The 22,393-nt window shown below is 69.0% G+C and overlaps 1 protein-coding gene across 3 annotated transcripts in view; it reads left to right on the top strand.

The window, feature by feature from the left end:
* The window catches only part of BSN (bassoon presynaptic cytomatrix protein), a 58,318-nt gene that overhangs the window by 32,545 nt on the left and 3,380 nt on the right, over positions 1–22,393 (top strand). For 2 of the 3 annotated variants that reach the window (XM_059664727.1, XM_059664726.1), the window contains exons 3-11: positions 2,428–3,312; positions 6,863–7,288; positions 7,682–14,200; positions 16,202–18,257; positions 18,517–19,295; positions 19,411–19,510; positions 19,954–20,085; positions 20,289–20,343; positions 20,735–20,835. In XM_059664727.1, the coding sequence (XP_059520710.1) occupies positions 2,428–3,312; positions 6,863–7,288; positions 7,682–14,200; positions 16,202–18,257; positions 18,517–19,295; positions 19,411–19,510; positions 19,954–20,085; positions 20,289–20,329 (10,938 nt within the window). In that variant the 3' untranslated portion in view covers positions 20,330–20,343; positions 20,735–20,835. The remainder of the gene's footprint in view (positions 1–2,427; positions 3,313–6,862; positions 7,289–7,681; positions 14,201–16,201; positions 18,258–18,516; positions 19,296–19,410; positions 19,511–19,953; positions 20,086–20,288; positions 20,344–20,734; positions 20,836–22,393) is intronic. The other variant, XM_059664728.1, reaches the window with a different exon arrangement.

The raw sequence follows: 22,393 nt of genomic DNA, 5'->3' as shown, positions 1-22,393 counted from the left end.
GGGCGGCAGGAGGCACTGCAGACCGATCACCACCGGCCGCTCGCTCGCTGTGGCGCTCACAAGCCCGGCCTGGTCGCCAGGCCTCGGGTGGGCAGTGCCGCCTTGGCTGTCCCGCCCGTGAGCAGTTGAGTAAAGGAGAAGCTGAGAAAGGCCCTCGGAGCCCCCGAGCCCACAGGCCCTGCCCTTCCGACCGGCAGGCCCTTGGCAGCCCGGGCCGTGGCTCGCGGGGACGCTCCCTACAGGAGCTGCTTTCCTGTAGCCCCCCCCCCCCCCGCCCCGCCCAAGCTGCCTCTTGGCCCACACACCACCCGAGCCTCTGGTCCCTGCGGCTGCCAGGCCCCTGCTGGGCGGTGGTGCCCGGGGGTCCATGGAGGCCACCAGGGCTGAGGTGGCCGCCTGGCCTCCTGCTGGCAAGGCCAGTCCTGGGGGTCCCTGCTCTGCCTCTGGCTCTGAAGCCCTGAGGCTTGGCTGGCGGCTGCCCATCTCCTGGCCATGTGCCAGGCCTGGTTCACGGACAGCAGACCTCCAGGAGGTTTCTGGTCCCTCCCATCTGGTGGGCGGCGGCTTGGGAGTGCCAAGGCGCTGCGGGCCTTGTGTAGTTGAGGAAGACTCGCCACTGCTGGTCCCGGGGCCGGGGAGTCTACTGCAGGCCGGCCGTGTAGACCCTGCGGAGAGCTCCATCCTCTGAGAATGGAGGGGGAGGCCAGCAAGCTCCTGGCGATCTGGGGGAGGCAGAGGGGAGTTTGTGGGTTCAGAGAGCCCCCCAGCCAGTGTCCTCCCTGGGAGGCCCTGCGTGCGGGTGTCTGCCTGGGCCTGACCTGGGCACGGGGAGGGTGTGGTTAGGCTCTGGGCGAGAGTCATGGGCTGCCAGCCCTCCCTGGAGCTTCCATTTAGGTGAGGCGCCTGTTGACAGCCTGCTGGCGGCCCGGAGGGAAGGCTCTGGGTGAGTGCTGGAGCCTTAGCACCTGCCACCCCTGTTCAGCCCCCTTCAGACCCAGGGAGGTCGCCCTGAGGTCCAGGATGAGAAGCCTCACCCCTCAGACCCCTCTTCCCAGGAAGCCCCACCCCACGCGTGGAGACAGCAAAGCCATGAGTAGACCCGGGCTGCGGGGGGTTTTCACTGAGCGGCCCAGAGAGGGCTCTGATGGGGACCCTCTCGGTCTGAGACCTGGGGCAGAGGGAGGGTGAGTGCAAAGCAAGCTCAGAGCACACTCGGCGGAAAGGGCCCAGCGCGTCTGTCTGGGTGAGGCGGCTGGGGAGGGCCAGGGGGCGCATGGGCCTCCCTCAGGGAAGCATGGCCGCTGCAGGGGGTCGGAGCCCATGAGTACGTGCTCAGGCTTCTGTGTGGAGCTTTTAGAGGAAAAAGTATTATTGGCTCGTGTGACTGGACGTCCAAGGGCAGAGTCAGGACAGCTCAGTCCAGAGTGAAGGAGCCAGATCTGCACCTCTGTCTTGCTCACTTCGGACTGTCGTCCCCCCATGTCCCCCTGCGTCCCCCCATGTCCCCCCGCGTCCTGGGAAGGAGGCTCCTGACCTCCCAGGATGCGAAGAGAAAGATCCTCTTGCTCCTTCACACGTGACAGGGCTCGGCTCCCCCTGGCCCTGTTGCCAAGGTCACATGCTCATCCCTGCACCACCATCTAAACCACTGATTGGTCAACGAGAGTCACATGCCCACTGGACGCAGGGAGGGGTTGGTGACAGGTAGAAACTGCACGTCTGTCGCGTGAATAGCAACACGTGTCTTGTTGGTTCTGGAGGCACAGACCATCCCTTTTCTTAACCGTCTGTCTTCCTGAGGGACAAAGGGCCAGCCCACCGGCGGCCGCTCGCCTTGTGCGCCTGTTTGCTCTCGGGAGTTCTCTTGCTTCCTGCCTCCTCGGCTGGACGGCCTCCTCCAGGACAGGGCCTGTGTACGCGAGGCCGCCCTCTCTCACCCGCTCTGTTATGCATCTTCCTGCAAGTGCCCCTGAATGTTGGCAGCACCGGCTGCCAGGCCCACTCCCCTCGCTCCTGGCTGCTGCTGGGTCATGGCTGGAGGGAGCGGCCGGGGAAGAGGGGGACCGTGGAGGCTGTGAGGTCATCAGCCGGAGGACAGTGGTGTGGACTGGTGAGGTGGGATGTGGGGTGCGCTGGTGCACTCAGGTCTGAGACACAGCCAGTGGGCAGTGGGGGCCCGTCGAGCGGGAGGGCCTGGCGGGCAGTGGTTGGTGGTTGTGGGGTGGGATGGGGAGTGTGTGCCTGCCTCTGCTCTGCTTCCTGTGCCTGGCAGCTCCTAGCGGGCAGGGTAGTGCCCTCTGCCCTCTCAGCCCTGACCCTGGAAGCCCGGGAACCCCCTTCCCGCGGGGCTGGGAGCCCTGTGCTGGGAGCTGCTCGACGGCCGTGGCCTCGGCCGGGCCGCCTGCTGACACGGTGCTTCCTCCGCAGGTGCAGGAGTGGCTCTGTCTGAACTGCCAGATGCAGAGGGCGCTGGGGATGGACATGACCTCGGCGCCGCGCTCCAAGAGCCAGCAGCAGCTGCACTCCCCCGCGCTGTCCCCTGCCCACGCCCCCGCCAAACCGCCCCTGGGGAAGCCGGAGCAAGAGAGGCCCCGGGGCCCCGGGGGACCACAGCCTGGGCCCCGCCCGGCGGAGACGGCCAAGGCCACCACAGTGCCTGGACCTGCCCAGGCAGCTGCCCCTCCCGAGGGGGGGAAGGTGTCTCCTCAGCCCCCTCACCCCGTCAAGCCTTCCACAGCCGAGCCCCGGCCCCCTGCGGGAGAGGCCCCGGGCAGAAGTGCCACCGCGGTGCCCTCCGGGCCTGGCGCTGCTGAGCAGGCCCAGGAGGGCCTCACCGGGAAGCTCTTCGGTCTCGGCGCGTCGCTGCTGACCCAGGCGAGCACCCTCATGTCCGTGCAGCCGGAGGCCGACGCCCAGGGCCAGCCTGCCCCCAGCAAGGGGCCACCCAAGATCGTCTTCAGTGATGCCAGCAAGGACGCTGGCCCGAGACCCCCAGGCTCAGGGCCCGGGCCTGGGCCTGCAGCTGGAGCCAAAGCTGAGCCTGCAGCCAGGGCAGGTGCCGTATCAGGGCCCGGAGCCCCGGCGAGAACTGGGGGGACACCCAGCCCAAAGCATGGCCGAGCAGAACAGCAGGCAGTGCCCAAGGCTGCTGCCAAGCCAAAGGCCATGCCGAAGGACAGGCCCACCTGCCCACTGTGCCAAGCCGAGCTCAACGTGGGCAGCAAGGGCCCAGCCAACTACAACACCTGCACCGCCTGCAAGCTCCAGGTGTGCAACCTCTGTGGCTTCAACCCAACACCCCACCTGGTGGAGGTAAGGGACCCGGGGTCGTGCGGGCACGGGCAAGTGGGAGCAAAGGACCCCGCGAGCTGGGGCTGAGCCTCAGGGCGCCCTCCACCGCGGATGCCCTGAGGGCTGCCCTCTCTTCTGTCCCTGCCCCGGCCGCCCCTCCACTCAGAGACCTCACTGGCACGGTGGGTGCGGGTGGTGTGCCTGCTGCCTCTGCCTGGCTGAGTGCCCTGAGGCTGGTCCCAGGGTCTGCCAGGCTCAGGAGGCCCTGAACTGCCTCCCCCCATTCCCAGCTCTCATGGCAGGACCTGATGAAAGATGCCAACCCCCTCTGGCCAGGGAGGAAGAACCTGGGGTCCCACCTGCCCTTGGCCTGTGCCCCTCACAGGGGTGGAGGGCTGTGGGCCCAGGAGAAGGCAGGCTTCTCACCGTGGGCAGGCCGTGCCCTGCGGCCCAGGCCCTGGCCCAGCCAGGCGGTGTCCACCTCCATCCCTTCCTCAGGTCCTTGGTGGTGGGTGTTGCTGTTCGCTTGTCCAAGCCTCAGCCTCGGTCCGTGTTTTCCCGGGCGGCCTGCTCCCCTGGGCCTGCTTGTGGGGCGCTCAGAGGCGCCCTCCCGAGCTGCAGGAGAGTTTGAGATGGGGCTGGGGCTGTCTCTCCGCAGCCCCTGCTCCGGGGAAAGGTGCTGAGCCTGCAGAGCTGGGTGGGAGGGAGTGGACGCCCCCTGCCCTCGAGAAGCCTGGGCCCCGCCTGGGAGGCTCAGACGGTGCGGAGCCCCCGGGTGGAGCTGCTTCTGACCCTCCCCGGACCCACTCTCCCTGCTCAGCACCCCTGGGGGCCTGCTCGGCTGCCCTGGACATAACGGCCTGTGTCCCCTCTGTGGGTCTGTAATCGGCCCATCCCTGCTGTCATGTGGGGGCGGGGCGGGGGGCCAAGCCAAGGCCCTGCTGGGCTGAGCCATGCACGGAGTGGGGAGTGCAGACCCTGCTGCCGAGGGTGGGACAGTGGAGCAGGACGTGGTGTGGCCATGGTCTGTGGGCACCGTTCTGATGCGCCTGGGGCCAGGCCACCCTGGGTCTCATCAGCTGCTTGGCTTTGCCCTCCTGGACCCCGAGCCTCTGCCTCTCAGTGGCCACATTGCCCTGCGCCCCCTTCACGTGCCGAGGTCTCCATGGCCGCTGCACTGCTGCCTCGGTGGGCCTGGCATCCTGGTCCTGGCTCCTCCCACCCGCGCCCCGTCTCCCTGCCTCCTGCGCACGTGGCCATCACAGTGGCTCAGCTTTCCTTCCTCCTCCTCCTCCTCCTCCTCCTCCTCCTCCTCCTCCTCCTCCTCCTCCTCCTCGAGGCTCTGCCTGCTAATACCGCCACCTAGAGGACCGTGCTGCTCCTGGGGAGGTGTGGGGGGCAGCCATGCCCGCCCCTGGGGTTCCCGCCACGGGAACCGCAAACCGTGCCACCATCCACCATCAGAGCGGCAGGCGGGCGGCCTGGGGCCCTCAGCACCCCTTCTCTCACCAGGTCCACTTCGTCAACCACACCTCGCGGGCTCTTTCTCCCACTCCCCTAGGCCCGGCCTCTCCGCTCCGTCTTCATGGCCACGCCTGGCCCAGGCCCAGCCCTCCCCCTCCCTCCCCAGACAATGACCACCACCTTCTCCGGCTCTGCCTGCCTTGGGCCTTGCCAGGGGCTGGTGCTTGGTGTCCCCTCCCCCCTCCCTGACAATCTTGTTGTTCTTTGCTGAGGCCCTAACCAGACGGTGGGCTATCTTTGACCTCAACTCAGCGAATGGCCACTTGGCATTGGGAGCCATTCGGTGTGTCCCCTGACCTTGGTGTGATCTTGGTTGGAGGCTCCTGACTTCTCCACGGGGCCCAGACCTGCCGGGAGGCGCTTCTCCAGCCGCGGCGAGGCTGCCTGGTGCCCCGCACACCTCGCTTGGCCAAGGCCGAGGCCAGGCTGGGGAGGGCCGTGCTGTCAGTGCACCGTGAGGGAGGGCGGCCCAGGGACCCACTGCCTGCTGCCTCAGGCCTCTTAGCCCTGCTGGGCTCCACCTGGGGCCGGGCCCAACTGCTCGGGCTGCCAGGTTGGGAACTTTCCTCAACATTTCTGAGCTTCAAAAATCTTTTAGCCCGGCCGGCGTGGCTCCGTGGTTGAGCGTCCACCTGTGAACCAGGAGGTTACGGTTCGATTCCCGGTCAGGGCGCATGCCCCGGTTGCCGGTTCGATCCCCAGTGGGGAGCGTGCAGGAGGCAGCCAATCAGTGATTCTCATCATGGATGTTTCTATCTCTGTCCCCCTCCCTTCCTCTCTGAAATCAATAAAAATATATTTAAAAATCTTTTACCCTCTTCCTAGACAGGGAGCCCAGAACATAGAGGCAGAGGCAGCAAAGCTGTCGTTCCTCCTGGTGACGTCTCCTCTGCAAAAACCAAAAACAGCCCGTAGTGCTGCTTAGTGCGTCGTTTCATAGTGACTTTTTACCTATTTATCTCGTTGAAGGATAATGGTTCCCTCTGGCTTAGTTTTTAATTGGCTTTCAGTTCAAAATAGGGTTTGGGAAGAAATGAGTGGAGTTGGAATGGTTGCAGTGACACTGCCCGTTTCTTTTTTTAAATATATTTTATTGATTTTTTACAGAGAAGAAGGGAGAGGGATAGAGAGTCAGAAACATCGATGAGAGAGATCCATCAGCTGCCTCCTGCACGCCCCCTACTGGGGATGTGCCCGCAACCAAGGCCCATGCCCTTGACCGGAATCGAACCCGGGACCCCTCAGTCCGCAGGCCGATGCTCCATCCACTGAGCCAAACCGGTTTGGCTGCCAGTTTCTTATGTGATCGTAATTGCAAATACCAGCCAGGCCCTTGAGACACTCGGCCTCCCTCGGCCAAGGGCCTGGCCCTGTGATGTGTGGGACGGGGCGGCGGGGCCATCCGGCGAGAGGCCAGCAGTTGACTCTGCTCCGGACCTGCCCCGGGCTGCCTCTGGGCAGTGATCTTGGGGCGCCCATCTCCCCGCTGTGGAGGGGCAGGCGTGCTCCCTCTCAGGTTTCCGTGGGAACCAGGTGAGATGCCATCCTCTGATACTCCCCTCCCCTCTCCTCCCCCCCGACTCCTTGTCTGGCGGGGAAGCTCTCTGTGGGGAGAGGAAGGGACCCTTCTTTTGGTTTCATCATTTTAACTGTGAATACGTGCTTTTTAAAAATTACTGATTTCAGAGAGGAAGGGAGAGGGAGAGGCAGATAGAACAGCAATGATGAGAGAATCTTTGATCGGCTGTCTCCTGCACGCCCCCCACAGGGGATCCAGCCCGCAACCCGGGCCTGTGCCCTGACCAGGAATCGAACTGTGACCTCCTGGTTCATAGGTGGACGCTCACGCCTGAGCCACGCCGGCCGGGCTACGAAAGCCTTTAAGCCTGGGAAAGTCTGCCATCTGGGGGCAACACACCCACCAGTCTTCCCCACGTGCTTGGTGCCCGCCTTCGAAGGCTTTCTCCTCCTCCGATTACAGAGGGTCATGGACATACTCTGAGTGCTCAGTGTCTCCATGACCCCACTTCCCTTCCTCTCCTCACAGAAATCCGAGTGGCTCTGTCTGAACTGCCAAACGAAGCGACTGCTGGAGGGCAGCCTGGGGGAGCCAGCCCCCCGCCCCCCGCCCGCCTCGCCGCAGCCCCCTGCCGGGGCCCCTCACCGTGCGGCCGGAACAGCCCCTCCGAAGCAGAAAGGGCCCCAGGGGCCGGGCCAGCCCTCAGGCCCCCTGCCCGCCAAGGCCAGCCCCCAAGCAAAGCCCCTCAGGGCTTCTGAGTCCAGCAGGACCCTGAGCAGCGCCCAGGAAAAGAAGACGGGGCCCCCGGCTAAAGCGGAGCCTGTGCCGAAACCACCTCCAGAGACTGCCCTGCCCTCTGGGACTCCTAAGGCAAAGGCCGGGGCGCGGAGGACCGAGCCCGCCACCCCCGCCGTCAAGGCTGCTCCAGAAGCCCCCAAGGGTGGGGAGGCCGAGGTCAGTGCCACTCGCTTCGCGGGGACCCTAACTCAGGTGCACGTCTAGGGACGGCTCGGGCCCTGGGGCTGGGGTGTCAGCCGGGCCCCTGGGCCCCAGAGGAGGGCAGGGCGGCCTCTGTGAGGCCGTGGGGGCTGCAGCTGTGGGCTATGAGCTAGCTCTCTGCCTGCCGCCTGCTGCATGCTTTGCTGGGTTTTGCTACCATTAGAACCAGTCAGGTTTCTCTGAGAACCTAGGGCTGCTTGGGGCTTGCCTGGGAACCTGCGGGTTATTTAAGGCCAGAGAGGCGGAGAGGTGGGGCTGTGACCCTGGGTGGCGCTGGGATTGACGGAGCGGGCGGGGCTCCGAGGAGCTGTCTGCATGGGGTCAGCCTTTGCCTCTCGCCTGCTGCAGGAGCTGGGGGGCAAGCCTTACTCCCAGGACCTGTCCCGGAGCCCCCAGAGCCTCAGTGACACGGGCTATTCTTCTGACGGCGTCTCCAGCTCCCAAAGCGAGATCACCGGTGTGGTGCGGCAGGAGGGGGAGCAGCTGGACAGCGCAGGGGTGACCGGGCCCCGCCCGCCCAGCCCCTCCCAGCTCCACAAGGCGGGCAGCGTGCGGCCTTCCCTGCAGGCCCAGGGCCCAGCCTCCAGCGGCGAGCGGGGCAAGGCGCCCCGCGGCAGCGCTGAGGAGCAGAAGCGGCGGCCCCACTCCCTGTCCATCATGCCCGAGGCCTTCGACTCCGATGAGGAGCTGGAGGACATCCTGGAGGAGGAGGAAGACTCCCTGGACTGGGGGCGCGAGCGGGAGCAGCGGGACACGGCCGAGTCCTCGGACGACTTCGGCTGCCAGCTGCGGCACGACTACGTGGAGGACAGCAGCGAGGGCGGCCTGTCCCCGCTCCCTGCCCAGCCCCCGGCCCGGGCAGCAGCGATGACCGACGAGGAGTTCATGCGGCGGCAGATCCTGGAGATGAGCGCCGAGGAGGACAACCTGGAGGAGGAGGACGCGGCCACCCCCAGGCATGGCCTGGCCAAACACGGCACCCCGAAGGGCGGGCCCAGGCCCAGGCCCGAGCCCAGCCAGGAGGCAGCGGCACTGCCCAAGCGGCGCCTGCCCCACAACGCCACCACGGGCTACGAGGAGCTGCTCTCCGAGGGAGGCCCCGCGGAGGCCATCGACGGCACCGGGGCCCTGCAGGGCGGGCTCCGCCGCTTCAAGACCATCGAGCTCAACAGCACAGGCAGCTACGGCCACGAGCTGGACCTGGGCCCAGGCGCTGACCCCGGCCTGGACCGCGAGCCGGAGCTGGAGATGGAGAGCCTGACGGGCTCGCCCGAGGACCGCTCCCGCGGGGAGCACTCCTCCACGCTGCCCGCCTCCACGCCCAGCTACACCTCGGGCACCTCGCCCACCTCCCTGTCTTCCCTGGAGGAGGACAGCGACAGCAGCCCCAGCCGCAGGCAGCGCCTGGAGGAAGCGAAGCAGCAGCGCAAGGCCCGGCACCGCTCCCACGGGCCCCTGCTGCCCACCATCGAGGACTCCTCAGAGGAGGAGGAGCTGCGGGAGGAGGAGGAGCTGCTGCGCGAGCAGGAGAAGATGCGGGAGGTGGAGCAGCAGCGCATCCGCAGCACCGTCCGCAAGACGCGGCGCGACAAGGAGGAGCTGCGGGCCCAGCGCCGGCGTGAGCGCTCCAAGACGCCCCCCAGCAACCTGTCGCCCATCGAGGACGCCTCCCCCACGGAGGAGCTGCGGCAGGCGGCCGAGATGGAGGAGCTGCACCGCTCCTCCTGCTCCGAGTACTCGCCCTCGCCCTCCCTGGACTCGGAGGCCGAGGCCCTGGACGGCCCCGCCCGGCTCTACAAGTCGGGCAGTGAGTACAGCCTGCCCACCTTCATGTCCCTCTACTCGCCCACCGAGCCGCCCGCGGGCAGCGCCGGCCTCCCCAGCGCCGGGCGGCCCCTCAAGAGCGCCGAGGAGGCCTATGAGGAGATGATGCGGAAGGCCGAGCTGCTGCAGCAGCGGCAGCAGGGCCAGGCGGCGGGGGGCCGGGGGCCCCAGGGTGGCCCCTCTCAGCCCGCAGGCCCCCCGGCCCAGGGCTCCTTTGAGTTCCAGGAAGCCCCAGACCGTGACTACAGCCGGGCTGCCCCGCTGCCTGCGGAGGGCCTGCCCGCCGGCCTGGGCGCGGCCGTGTATGAGGAGACCCTGCAGACGTCCCAGAGCCTGGCCCGCGGGCGGCAGGCCTCCTCCCGAGACCTGGCCTTCGCCGAGGACAAGAAGGAGAAGCAGTTTCTGAACGCCGAGAGCGCGTACGTGGACCCCATGAAGCAGAACGGTGGCCCCCTCACCCCCGGCACCAGCCCCACCCAGCTCGCTGCCCCCGTGCCCTTCTCCACCTCCACCTCCACCTCCGACAGCAGTGGCGGCCGGGTCATTCCTGACGTCCGAGTTACCCAGCATTTTGCAAAGGAGCCTCAGGACTCCCGCAAGCTGCACAGCTCTGCCGCCTCCCCCAGCTCTGCCTCCCAGGAGGCCAGCGCAGCCTTTCCCCAGGGCCCGGGGGCCCCAGCCACCACGGCTCGAGGGTATGTGACTCTGGCGTCGCCTGCAGGCTCCGAGCGCAGCCCCTCACCATCTGCCACAGCCCACGGCTATGGGCAGAGCCCGACCACCGCAAACTATGGATCCCAAACGGAGGAGATGCCCCAGGCGCCCAGTGGTCCTGCTGCCGCCAGAGAGAAGCCCCTGCGTGTGAGTGACGGCAAGGGCGGCCCCGCCCCGCCCTCCCAGGGATATGCCTACTGCACGGGCTCCAGCCCACCCCTCTCCCCATCTTCTCCCTCAGAGAGCCCCGCCTTCTCCCCTGGCAAGCGGGGCCCCAGGGCCACAGCCGAGTTCTCTACACAGACGCCAAGCCTGGCCCCTGCCTCGGACATGCCGCGGAGCCCTGGCGCCCCCACCCCATCCCCCATGGTGGCGCAGGGCACGCAAACGCCACACGGACCCGGCGCGCCCCGCCCGGCGTGGCAGCCGTCCTCTCGGGAGGCCCCCTTCATGGTCATCACACTGGCCTCAGCGGCCTCCAGCCAGACCAGGATGGTTCATGCCAGTGCCTCCACCTCCCCGGTGTGCTCCCCCACCGACACGCAGCCCACCCCCCACGGCTACAGCCAGACCACCCCTCTGAGTGCGTCTCCGCTGCCCTCAGAGCCTCCTGGGCCGCCTGGCTTCCCACGGGCGGCCGGTGCCGGTGCGGACGGGCCCCTGGCGCTGTACGGCTGGGGCGCCCTCCCCGCCGAGAACATCTCCCTGTGCCGGATCTCCTCCGTCCCGGGAACGTCCAGGGTGGAGCCCGGCCCCAGGCCCCCGGGCAGTGCCGTGGTGGACCTCCGCACGGCCGTCAAGCCCACGCCCATCATCCTCACTGACCAGGGCATGGACCTGACCTCTCTGGCCGTGGAAGCGAGGAAGTACGGCCTGGCCCTGGACCCGGGCCCCGGGCGGCAGTCCACAGCGGTGCAGCCGCTGGTCATCAACCTCAACGCCCAGGAGCAGACCCAGGCCTTCATCGGCACGGCCACCACCGTGAGCATCACCGTGGCCTCCTCCGTGCTCCTGGCTCAGCAGAAGCAGCCTGTGGTCTATGGAGACCCCTTCCAGAGCCGCCTCGACTTCGGCCAGGGCACAGGTAGCCCCGTGTGCCTGGCCCAGGTCAGGCAGGTGGAGCAGGCCGTCCAGACTGCCCCGTACCGAGGTGGGCCCCGGGGAAGACCCAGGGAGGCCAAGGTTGCCAGGTATAACCTGCCCAACCAGGCGGCACCTCTGGCCAGAAGAGATGTTTTGATCACTCAGATGGGCACTGCTCAGAGCGCTGCCCTCAAGGCAGGCCCTGTGCCAGAGCTGGGTGCCAGGAAGCCACACACGGTGCTGGTGCAAATGGCAGAGGGCGCGGCAGGCACTGTGACCACGCTGCTCCCGGAGGAGCCGGCGGGCACCGTGGACCTCACGGGGATGAGGCCCGAGAGCCAGCTGGCGTGCTGCGACGTGGTCTACAAGTTCCCCTTCGGCAGCAGCTGTACGGGCGCTTTCCACCCCGCCCCCAGTGCCCCCGAGAAGAGTGGGGCCGAGGCCGCCCCACGGGCCCAGAGCAGCGGCCCCTTCTACAGCCCGCGGGACCCGGAGCCCCCCGAGCCCTCCACCTACCGGGCCCAGGGGCTGGCGGGGCTTGGGCACCCTGAGGAGCAGAGGCCCTACCCACTGGGCCTCCCAGGCAGGCTGTACTCCTCCATGTCTGACACCAATTTGGCTGAGGCCAGCTTCAATTACCACGCCCACAGGATGGGGCAGCTCTTCCAGGGCCCGGGGCGAGACTCGGCCATGGACCTCAGCTCGCTGAGGCAGTCCTACAGCCTGGGCTTTGCGGACGGGCGCTACCTGGGGCAGGGCCTGCAGTACGGCTCGTTCACGGACCTGCGCCACCCCACAGAGCCCTTGACTCACCCGCTGCCCATGCGGCGCTACAGCTCCGTGTCCAACATCTACTCAGACCACAGGTATGGCCCCCGGGGAGAAGCCGCGGGCTTCCAGGAGGCCAGCCTGGCCCAGTACAGCGCCACCACAGCCCGCGAGATCAGCCGCATGTGCGCGGCCCTCGACTCCATGGACCAGTATGGAGGGCGGCGTGGCAGTGGCGGTGGCGGCCCTGACCTCATGCAGTACCAGCCCCAGCCTGGGCCTGGGCTCAGCGCCCCGCAGGGCCTGGGCCCACTCAGACCTGGCCCCTTTGGGAACCCCACCTTCCCGGAGGCCCACCCGAACCCTGGGGCCCTGCCCCAGTACAGGCCTGCGGCCCAGGGAGCGGCCGTCCGACAGCTGCTGCCATCCACGGCCACCGTGCGAGCCGCCGACGGCATGATCTACTCGACCATCAACACCCCGATTGCAGCGACACTGCCCATCACCACCCAGCCGGGCTCGGCGCTGCGGCCCATGGTGCGGGGCGGCCTGTACCGGCCCTACACATCGGGCGGGGTCGCGGCTGTGCCGCTCGGCAGCCTCACCCGCGTGCCGGCGATTGCCCCCCGGGTGCCTCTGTACCGATACCCTGCCCCAAGCAGGTTCCCCCCCGCGGCCGGCGTGCCGCCCGCCGAGGGTCCCGTCTACCTGGGGAAACCTGCTGCTGCGAAGGCGCCCGCGGCCGGGGGCCCAGCGAGGCCAGAGCCGCCAGGAGGGGCCGCCCGGCCAGAGCCTTTTCCCACAGCCACGCCCGCTGCCGCCAAGGAGGCGGGGGCCGCTCCGGCCCCGGCGCCCCTGGCCGGCCAGAAGCCGGCAGGAGACGCTGCTCCCGCGAGCGGCAGTGGCGCCCCCGGCCGGCCAGGAGAGGAAGCGTCGCAGGAGGAGAGGCAGCGGAAGCAGCGGGAGCAGGTGCTGCAGCTGGAGCGGGAGCGCGTGGAGCTGGAGAAGCTGCGGCAGCTGCGGCTGCAGGAGGAGCTGGAGCGGGAGCGCGTGGAGCTGCAGAGGCACCGAGAGGAGGAGCAGCTGCTGGTGCAGCGGGAGCTGCGGGAGCTGCACACCATCAAGCACCACGTGCTGCAGCAGCAGCGGGAGGAGCGCCAGGCCCAGTTCGCCCTGCAGCGGGAGCAGCTGGCGCAGCAGCGCCTGCAGCTGGAGCAGATCCAGCAGCTGCAGCAGCAGCTGCAGCAGCAGCTGGAGGAGCAAAAGCAGAGGCAGACGGCCCCCTTCCCCGTGGTCTGTGACGGACCCGGCCGAGGGCTTCCCCCGGCGGCCGCCGAGCTGGCTCAGAATGGCCAGTACTGGCCGCCCCTGACCCACGCGGCTTTCATCGCCGTGGCAGGACCCGAGGGGCCGGGGCAGCCGCACCGTGGCCTCCCCAGCTCTGCCTCGGACATGTCGCTGCAGACCGAGGAGCCGTGGGAGGCTGGCCGCGGCGGCCTCCGGAAGCGCCACTCAATGCCACGGCTGCGGGACACCTTCGAGGCGGAGCCGGGGCCCGAGCCCGGTCCGGTCAGGAGGATTGCGGACAGCAGCGTGCAGACGGACGACGAGGACGGGGAGGGCCGCTACTTCCTGAGCCGGCGGCGCCGCACCCGGCGGAGCGCAGACTGCAGCGTGCAGACGGACGAGGAGGACAACGCCGAGTGGGAGCAGCCCGTGCGCCGCCGCCGGCCCCGCCTCTCCCGCCACTCGGACTCGGGTTCGGACAGCAAGCACGACGCTGTGGCCTCGTCCTCCACCGCCGCCCCCGCCAGGGCCACGAGCAGCGTCGGCATCCAGACCATCAGCGACTGCTCCGTGCAGACGGAGCCTGACCAGCTGCCCAGGGTCTCTCCCGCCATCCACATCACGGCGGCCACCGACCCCAAGGTGGAGATCGTCAGGTACATATCGGCGCCGGAGAAGACTGGGCGCGGCGAGAGCCTGGCCTGCCAGACGGAGCCGGACGGGCAGGCCCAGGGCGGGGCCGGGCCGCAGCTCGTCGGGCCCGCCGCCATCAGCCCCTACCTGCCCGGCATCCACCTCGTCGCCCCAGGGCCCCAGGGCAGATTCGAGAAAAAGAAGCCGGATCCCCTGGAGATCGGCTACCAGGCCCACCTGCCCCCGGAGTCCCTTTCACAGCTGGTGAGCCGCCAGCCCCCCAAGTCCCCTCAGGTCCTCTACTCGCCAGTCTCGCCCCTGTCCCCACACCGGCTCCTGGACGCGCCCTTTGCTTCCAGCGAGAGGCTGAGCAGGGCTCACGTGAGTCCCCAGAAGCACTTCGCGGCCGACGGCGCGCTCCGCCAGCAGACGCTGCCTCGCCCCGTGAAGACCCTGCAGCGGTCCCTGTCCGACCCTAAGCCCCTCAGCCCCACCGCCGAGGAGTCTGCCAAAGAGAGGTTCTCCCTCTACCAGCACCAGGGGGGGCTGGGGAGCCAGGTATGGGCACAGGGGCTGGTCCAGGGTGGGGCCGGGGTCTCTGCTTAGCCTGGGGCCCCCAGGGAAGGCTTCTGGGGGATGGACTGGGCTCCAGAGGAAGGAGTGGGGGACAGAACTTTCCCTGAGGCTCGTGTGGAGCCTGCCGCTTGGCCAGGACGTCCTAGGCAGACGCACCCCATGGGCCCTGCACCATCCTGTGCAGACACCAGTAGGAGCTGCCGCCCCCTTAGCACCGCCTCCTCAGGGCCCACACCCCCTTTCAGCCTCCCCAGCCCTCCTGCCGGGCCCTTTCCTCTCCACACCTCCAGGTGGGTGTTTCCTGAGAAACCCGTCCCGCCCAGTGACTGTCCCTCCTCCCGGCCCTGGCCTGGCCCCCCCTGCCCCACACGAAGCCCAAGCCCTTGTGTGGCATTGAGGGCCACCCAGCCGGCTGCAGGGGCGCTCTGCCCCTCTGGCCTTCAGCAAGTCTGTTTGCACACCTGTCTCCCCCCCGCCCCTCCCCCGCCCCCCAGGAGCTCCCGGAGCATAACGACCCTGGTCTGTGGCTGTAGCTGCTGAAGGGACTACGAGAGGCGGCCTGCACGTGCAGCCGTGGGGGTGAGGGGGTGAGGGCCTGACGCCAAGGACCCGAGTGCAGGCTGAGGAGGGGGCGTCTTTCGAAAGCCCTTGGAGTCTTTGGAGGTTCTAGGCGGGGAGACGGGACATGGCGGCCTCTCGGAAAGCCTCCTGGCCCAGCGCTGTAGGAAGAGACTGCAGAGGCCAGGGCGGCCGGAGCCAGAGGCGGCCGGAGGCGTATCTGCCGTCTCCTGGGTCTGATGCAGAGGAGAGAGGCGGGGCCTCGGGGGGCTGTGCAGAGCCCGGGTGTGCAGGCCAGAGGGGTGAGGTGGGGCCAGGAGTCTGGGCTGGCAGGGAGGGCCGTCAGAGAAGACGTGGCCTGGCTCCAGGCTCCAGGGGACAAAGTCCCAGGGCTGGCCATGTGGGGCCACGCCAGGAAGCACTCACGGTGCAGCCACAGCAACAAGACGGCACAGCCCGAGTTCCAGCAGTGAAGCCTGTCCCATGAGAGGTCCCCCCTTTGCTCAGAGGTCGGGGGCTCACTGTCGCTTGACGTCCAGTGAGAGTGGGCGGGATCGTCATGCAGCTTCTTCGCAAGCTGAAGTGTGAGGAGCCGGATGGCAGGCCCCATTGCATTCTGGGGGCTTGGGTAGTCCATGCCTGGGGCCTTCTGGGAAGGCGAAGAGCCAGAGACCAAAGGAGGGCCCAGGGCAAACCTTCCAGCAGCGAGGAGGGGAGAGGAGGCAGCCTCAGGCCCGCACACCTCCCCCCACGGCAGCCGTGACCCAGGCTATGGACTCAGAGAGTGGGGCTCAGTCAGGGCTGCGGAGGGAGCTGGGGCGAGGCTGCCAGCACAGCCACAGGGTGTGGCGGGGGTGCCGGGCAGCTGGGGGAGGAGGGTGGCAGGCAGCCGAGGTGCAGGTCACGTTAGAGAGGGGGGCCAGGAGGCAGCAAAGGCCCCAGAGTGGCAGCAGCTGACACCCCGTCAGCCCGTGCTCCTTCCAGGGTCCCTGGGCGCCTGCCCTGCTGGGGGCGCTCTCCCTGCACCCACGTCCCTCCTCACTGCCCTGTCCCCACAGTGAGGGGACCACGCCCAGAGCCCGACCCGCACCTCCTCCCCTCAGGGCCTCGGTGGGAGGCGAAGGGCCACCCGTGGGCGTCGGCCGGGCTTCTCAGAGCCCCGTGCTCTGATGTCTTCGGAGCCAGGCTGGTGCTGGAGAGAGCCCAGGGCAGCTGCCCTCCCCGCCCTGTGCCCAGAGCACAGGCAAGGACCACAGGCCGGGGGCGGGGCGGGCGGGCCTCAAGGCTGCCTGCTGAATCAGGGCACCGGCCCGGCCGTATGGAACCCAGCCCCTGCCCCACCAAAGCCAGGGCTCTTCCACCCTGTGCCCCGCCAAGCCACCCACACCCTGGGTCTCAGTGCTCCCGCCCTTCCCTCTGTCTCAGGTGTCGGCGCTGCCGCCCAACGGCCTGGTCCGCAAGGTGAAGCGGACACTGCCCAGCCCTCCCCCCGAGGAGGCCCACCTGCCCCTGGCTGGCCAGGCCGCCCCCCAGCTGTACGCGGCCAGCCTGCTGCAGCGGGGGCTGCCCGCCGCTGTCCCCGCCAAGGCCAGCCTGCTCCGGGAGCTGGACCGGGACCTGCGGCTGGTGGAGCATGAGTCCACCAAGCTGCGCAAGAAGCAGGCAGAGCTGGACGAAGAGGAGAAGGAGATCGACGCCAAGCTCAAGTACCTGGAGCTGGGCATCACGCAGCGCAAGGAGTCTCTGGCCAAAGACCGGGGCGGCCGCGACTACGCGCCCTTGCGAGGCCTCGGGGAGCATCGGGACTACCTGTCGGACAGCGAGCTCAACCAGCTGCGGCTCCAGGGCTGCGCCACGCCCGGACAGTACGCAGACTTCCCCATCTCCGCCGCGGCTCCCGCCACCCCCGCCGGCCCCGCTGCCTTCCAGCAGCCCCGGCTCGCCGCTCCGGCCCCCCAGTACTCTGCAGGCAGCGCCGGGCCGACTCCCAACGGATTCCCAGCCCACCAGGCACCTGCCTACCCTGGCCCCAGCACGTACCCAGCGCCAGCCTTTCCTCCCGGCACCAGTTACCCTGCTGAGCCTGGTTTGCAAAGCCAGCAGGCTTTCCGGCCCACAGGCCATTATGCAGCCCAAACACCCATGCCAACCACACAGAGCACCCTTTACCCAGTCCCGGCCGACAGCCGTGCCCCCCATCCAAAGCCACGCCAGACATCACTAGCCGACTTGGAGCAGAAGGCGCCCACCAACTACGAAGTGATCGCCGGCCCCGCCGTGGCCATGTCGTCAGCCCCGTCCGAAACCGGTTACAGCGGCCCCGTGATGAGCAGCAGCTACGAGCAGAGCAAGACCCCAGAGCTGCCCCGGGCCAGTGACCGCAGCAGCACGGGCCCAGCGCCCACCTACCCCTCTGACTCTCACTACGCCAGCCTGGAGCAGACCGTCCCTCGGAACTATGTGATGATCGACGACATCAGTGAGCTGACCAAGGACAGCACCTCCACGGCCCTGGACAGCCAGCGACTGGAGCTCCTGGGCCCGAGCGGCGGTGGGCGTCCGGGGAAGGAGCCAGGAGAGCCAGGGGCCCTTGAGGGGCCCACCCTGCCCTGCTGCTATTCCCGGGGGGAGGAAGAGTCCGAGGAAGACGCTTACGACCCCCGTGGAAAGGGCGGCCCCCACCGGGGCATGGAGAGCGACGGCCGGGCCGCCAGCACCCACTACTACGGTGACAGCGACTACCGCCAAGGGGCTCGCGCAGACAAGTACGGTCCAGGCCCCGCGGGGCCCAAGCACCCCTCCAAGAGCCTGGCCCCGGCCGCCATCTCGAAGCGCAGCAAGCACCGGAAGCAGGGCATGGAGCAGAAGGTCTCCAAGTTCTCGCCCATCGAAGAAGCCCGGGATGTGGAGTCAGACCTGGCCTCCTACCCGCCCCCCGCGGGCAGCAGCGGCCTGGCCTCCCGGGGCAGGAGGTTCCAGGACGAAATCACCTACGGGCTCAAGAAGAACGTGTATGAGCAGCAGAGGCACTACGGGGCGGCCAGCCGGGACGCCGCGGAGGAGGACGACCGCGTGTACGGCGGGAGCAGCCGGTCCCGGGGCCCCGCGGCGTACAGCGGGGAGAAGCTGTCCGGCCACGACTTCGGCAGCCGGGGCAAGGGCTACGAGCGGGAGCGCGAGGCTGTGGAGCGCCTTCAGAAGGCAGGCCCCAAGCCCTCCTCCCTGAGCATGGCCCACGGCCGGGCCCGGCCGCCCATGCGGAGCCAGGCCTCGGAGGAGGAGAGCCCCGTCAGCCCCCTGGGACGGCCCCGCCCCGCGGGGGATGCCCTCCCTCCTGGGGACACCTGCCCGCAGTTCTGCTCCAGCCACTCCATGCCCGACGTCCAGGAGCACGTCAGGAACGGCCCGCGGGCCCACACGTACAAGCGCGAGGAGGGCTACCTCCTGGACGATGCCCACTGCGTGGTGTCCGACAGCGAAGGTAACGGCTGTGGGTGACGGCTGCGTGCCCAGCACGGGGCCTCCCACCCCCGGGTCCTGGGCCCCGATCTGTCCCCGGGGGTTCTGGCCTGGCGCCTCCTTCCCGGGCCCCTACCTTCTCCACCTGCACCCTGGCCTGGCTGTGGGCGGGGGCAGGTCCCAGTGTGGCTGGTGGCCGTGGTGCCCGCTTTGGTGTCCTTGCGTGGCGTCCGCGAGGCCCCCGCCGGCCCGGGTGATGCTGTTCTGCTTGGTCTCTGCAGCGTATCACCTGGGCCAGGAGGAGACGGACTGGTTCGATAAGCCCCGGGACGCCCGCTCGGACCGCTTCAGGCACCACGGGGGCCACGCAGCCGCCTCCTCCCAGAAGCGCGGCCCCGCCAGGCACAGCTACCACGACTACGACGAGCCCCCCGAAGAGGGCCTGTGGCCGCACGAGGAGGGGGCGCCAGGCCGCCACGCCGGAGCGAAGGAGCACCGGCACCACGGAGACCACGGGCGGCACCCAGGCCGCCACGCCGGCGAGGAGCCAGGCCGGCGCGCTGCCAAGCCACACGCTCGGGACCCGGGCCGCCACGAGGCCCGGCCCGCCCCTCAGCCCGGCCCGGCCCCGGCCACGCAGAAGAAGGGCCAGCCCGGGTACCCCAGCTCCGCCGAGTACGCGCAGCCGCCCCGTGGGCCGTCAGCCTACCACCACGCCTCCGACAGCAAGAAGGGCTCCCGGCAGGCCCCGCAGCCCAAGCCAGAGCCCCAGCCACAGCCGCAGGCTCGCCAGGCGCCTCCAGGGCCTCAGCCGTCGCAGCCTCCGGCCAGGCAGACGCCCGCAGCAGCAGCAGCAGCAGCAGCAGCACGTGCGCCGCAGCCCCAGCTGCAGCCGCAGCCGCAGGGCCCCGGGCCACAGCCCCCCCAGCAGACGCCGCAGGCGCGGCCACAGCAGCAGGGCCAGCCGGCCGCCCGGGGTCCCGCCCCTGCCGCCAGCCAGCCAGCCGGGAAGCCTCAGCCCGGCCCCGCGGCCGCCGCAGGCTCCCAGCCAGCAGGAGCGGTAAGCGGGGCCCCAGGGCTCAGCCCCCCAGGGCGGCGGCCGCAGCCTGGCCATCCCCTTGGCTCCTGCTGGGCGCGGTCCGCGGCAGCGCTCAGCTCTGGGTTCTGTGTTGCAGCCGCGGACAGAGCAGACCACCGGCTCTAAAGGGGCAGCCAAAGCGGCCCAGCAGGGGAGGCCCCCTCAGGCTCAGCCACCGCCAGGACCTGGACCTGCAGGTGAGCCTCACTGGTGCCCTCGCCTGTGCCGCGGAGAGCCGGCTGCCCCCGCACCCACCGTGCCCCTGCTCCCGGCACCGCAGGCCCCACTGCTCCTGAGAAGGGGCCAGGGCTGTGGCCTCCCCGGCAGAGGACGAGCCTCTTAGGATGAGCACGGGGTCCGCACCGGAGCCTGGGCGGCCCAGGCGCTCTCGGCAGGGACCTGGGAGAGACGGAGCCCAAAGCAGGACCTTGACTTCCTCCTCCTCCTGACCCCCGTCCTCCTCGTCTTCCCTCCTTTTTCCTTCTTGACCTTCTTCACACGCTCTTCTCCTGTCCTCCCTCTTCACTCCTCTGTCCTCCCCCCATCCCTGGACTGGTGTTCAACGCCCTCACGCCATCTCCCTCAGCTCCAGGAGCCCGGTCGAGCTTGGCTGTGACGGTGTTCTCCCCGCTCCCCACAGGTGTGAAAGCTGGAGCCAGGCCCGGAGGCGCCCCGGGGGCTCCCGCTGGCCAGCCAGGGGCCGAAGGGGACAGCGTGTTCTCCAAGATCCTCCCCGGGGGGGCCGCGGAGCAGGCGGGCAAACTGACAGAAGGTGAGCGCTGCCCATGCCAGGTGCCGGTGGGCGCTGTCCCAGGCCCTGCAGACGGAGCTGGGTCGGGGGGCTGCCTCGGGGGGCTGCCTCCGCTTGGTCCCTGGGCTGGGCCAGCTGGGGGCTCTTGGGCTGCACTGGCTTCCCTGTGCCCTCCGACCCCGCCCAGGAGGGAGCCTGATGCCTCTCTCCTTTCCACCTCACAGCGGTCTCTGCTTTTGGCAAAAAATTCTCCTCGTTCTGGTGACCCCGCCCGGAGGGGTGAGTATGAGCTACTGCACCCGCTCCCTCCCCGCACGGCCCGAAGGGGCTCACCCGCTCTAGGTCCTGGGGTCCTGGGGTCCTGGGGTCTTGGGGTCCTGGGGGGCGGAGTCTGGGCTTCAGCGGGAGGTGATGTGGCCAGAGCCGCAGGGCCCCCTCTTCTGAGTGTGGGGGGAGGAGGAGAAGGAGGGACAGGAGGGACCCTGTCCCCAGAGGCCCCAACACAGGCTGGCTCAGCAAGTCCCTGCGCCCCACACGGTCCCAGCAAAGGGCAGCGGGGCGCCCATCCCTGTCCTTCTCCAGCACCCCTGCTCCCAGGGCTCTCCCAGCGAGGAGTGGGCGTTGGGTGGGGCTGGGATGCGGCTCCTCCCAACCTCCACGCGCTCCGTAGGCTCTCAGGCTCTCGATGAGATGGAGGGAGGTGGTGTCGTTGTTGTGGAAAAACCTCTGGAGTCCGAGGCCTGGGCGCAGCTCTGGACTCTGCGTATAACAGTGAGTGTGGGGACCAGGGCGGGCGGGGCGGAGGGTCAGGCCCAGTGCCTGCGTGTGACGGAGACACCGAGCTTGAGGTCATACACTGTCGCTGCAGAACAGAGTGAGTGGGGGAGACGGGAAAGGCCAGAGGAGGGAGGTCCCGGACGTGTAGGCTCTGTCCCAGCCCAGGTCAGCCCGGGGGCGAGAGAGGGCCCAGGTGGGGTGGGGGCCTCCCCCTGGCGTGGCCCTGCCGCTGGCGAGGAGAGGCATGGCATGCGGGATGGCAAGGAGGGTCTGGCCCGTGGTGCCGCTCTGTGCACTGCCAGCCCCGCCTGCAGCCGTGGACCGGCCTCCCCCGCCTCCTCTCCGCTCCCAGGCTGGGCACAGAGGCCCAGTGCTTCTCCTGTGGGCGGGCGTGGGCGGCAGGGCCAGGAGGGCAGCGAGAAGTCAGAGGGCCCTGCGCCAGGCCTGCCGTGGGAAGGCGCTGGGTGGGCTCGAGGGGCTGCCTGCCTCTGGAGGAGCAGGGGGACGGGAGGGGAAGGCCAGCCTTTCACCCCCTCACTCAGTTATTCCGGAAATGGTTCGCCAGCCCTAGGCAGGGGCCGGGCCTGCTCCCGTGCTGCGGACACTGCGGGGCCAGAACCACGTCCCCGCACTCAGAAGCTGACAGTCCATTGAGTGGGACAGAGGACAGAAGGTTCAAGGTGAAAGTTAGGTCCAAATGGTGGTTTCTGAAGCGACAACACGCGCTGAGCCCATGAAGTCGGGGCAGAAGGGTCTGCCCTAGAGACAGTGGTCAGGGCGAGGGAGACCGAGAGGGGGCTGGGCCGGTGCAGGGGAACAGCATCCGGTGCCTAGGCAACAGGTGGGCCTGGACCAGCAGCCAGCACGCCCGAGCCCTAGCCTGGGGGGAGAGGGTGCGGGTGAGGCTGGGGGCGGGCGCCTGGGGGGGGGGGGCGACCAAAGTGAAGAGCCTGGCCCGTATCCTAATTCCAGTAGCCACAGAGCAGCACCCCCAGAGCTCTGCCTGCCTTCACCCCACGACACGGGCTCCCTGCCCCTCTCCTGCTCAGCCGGGTGACTCCTCGAGCGGCCTGCAGCACCTGTGACATCAGGAGCCGCGCGGAGGCGAGGGCAGCGTGGCCAGGTTCCTGGCCGTGCCCATTGGGTTTAGGGCTGGAGCTCTGTCCCTGGGAAGGGACAGGAACGCCGGGCGTGGCTTGATTCTGTGTCCTGCCACATGACGTGGGTGGGCCGCTGAGCTGCTCACTGCTGTCACAGGGGTCTCCCGCCAGCTCTGCATTCGGCTGACGGGGGGCGAGCAGGCAGCGCTGCTGTGCGAGGCCGTGTCCTGGTGGCTGGAGAGGCTGCCATGTCAACAAACCCCACTCCCTCCTCTGACGCTGAGCAAAGAGCAGCGGCCGTGTTACAGGAGCATCCCTTCGGGCCCACCTGACCCTGCTTCTTCCTGTCCGTCCGTCTCTGACTCAAAGTGGCCGGCACCCATCCCCCAGCCTCGGGTGGGAGCCTGAGTGGGGAGGAGGCCATGGCGTGTGGCAGGCGGCTGAGAGCGCGG

The sequence above is a fragment of the Myotis daubentonii genome, chromosome 14, assembly GCF_963259705.1.
Source record: "Myotis daubentonii chromosome 14, mMyoDau2.1, whole genome shotgun sequence".
NCBI classification, from domain to species: domain Eukaryota; kingdom Metazoa; phylum Chordata; class Mammalia; order Chiroptera; family Vespertilionidae; genus Myotis; species Myotis daubentonii.
Note: the sequence above shows the minus strand (reverse complement) of the source record. Positions and strands in the feature narration are given on the sequence as shown.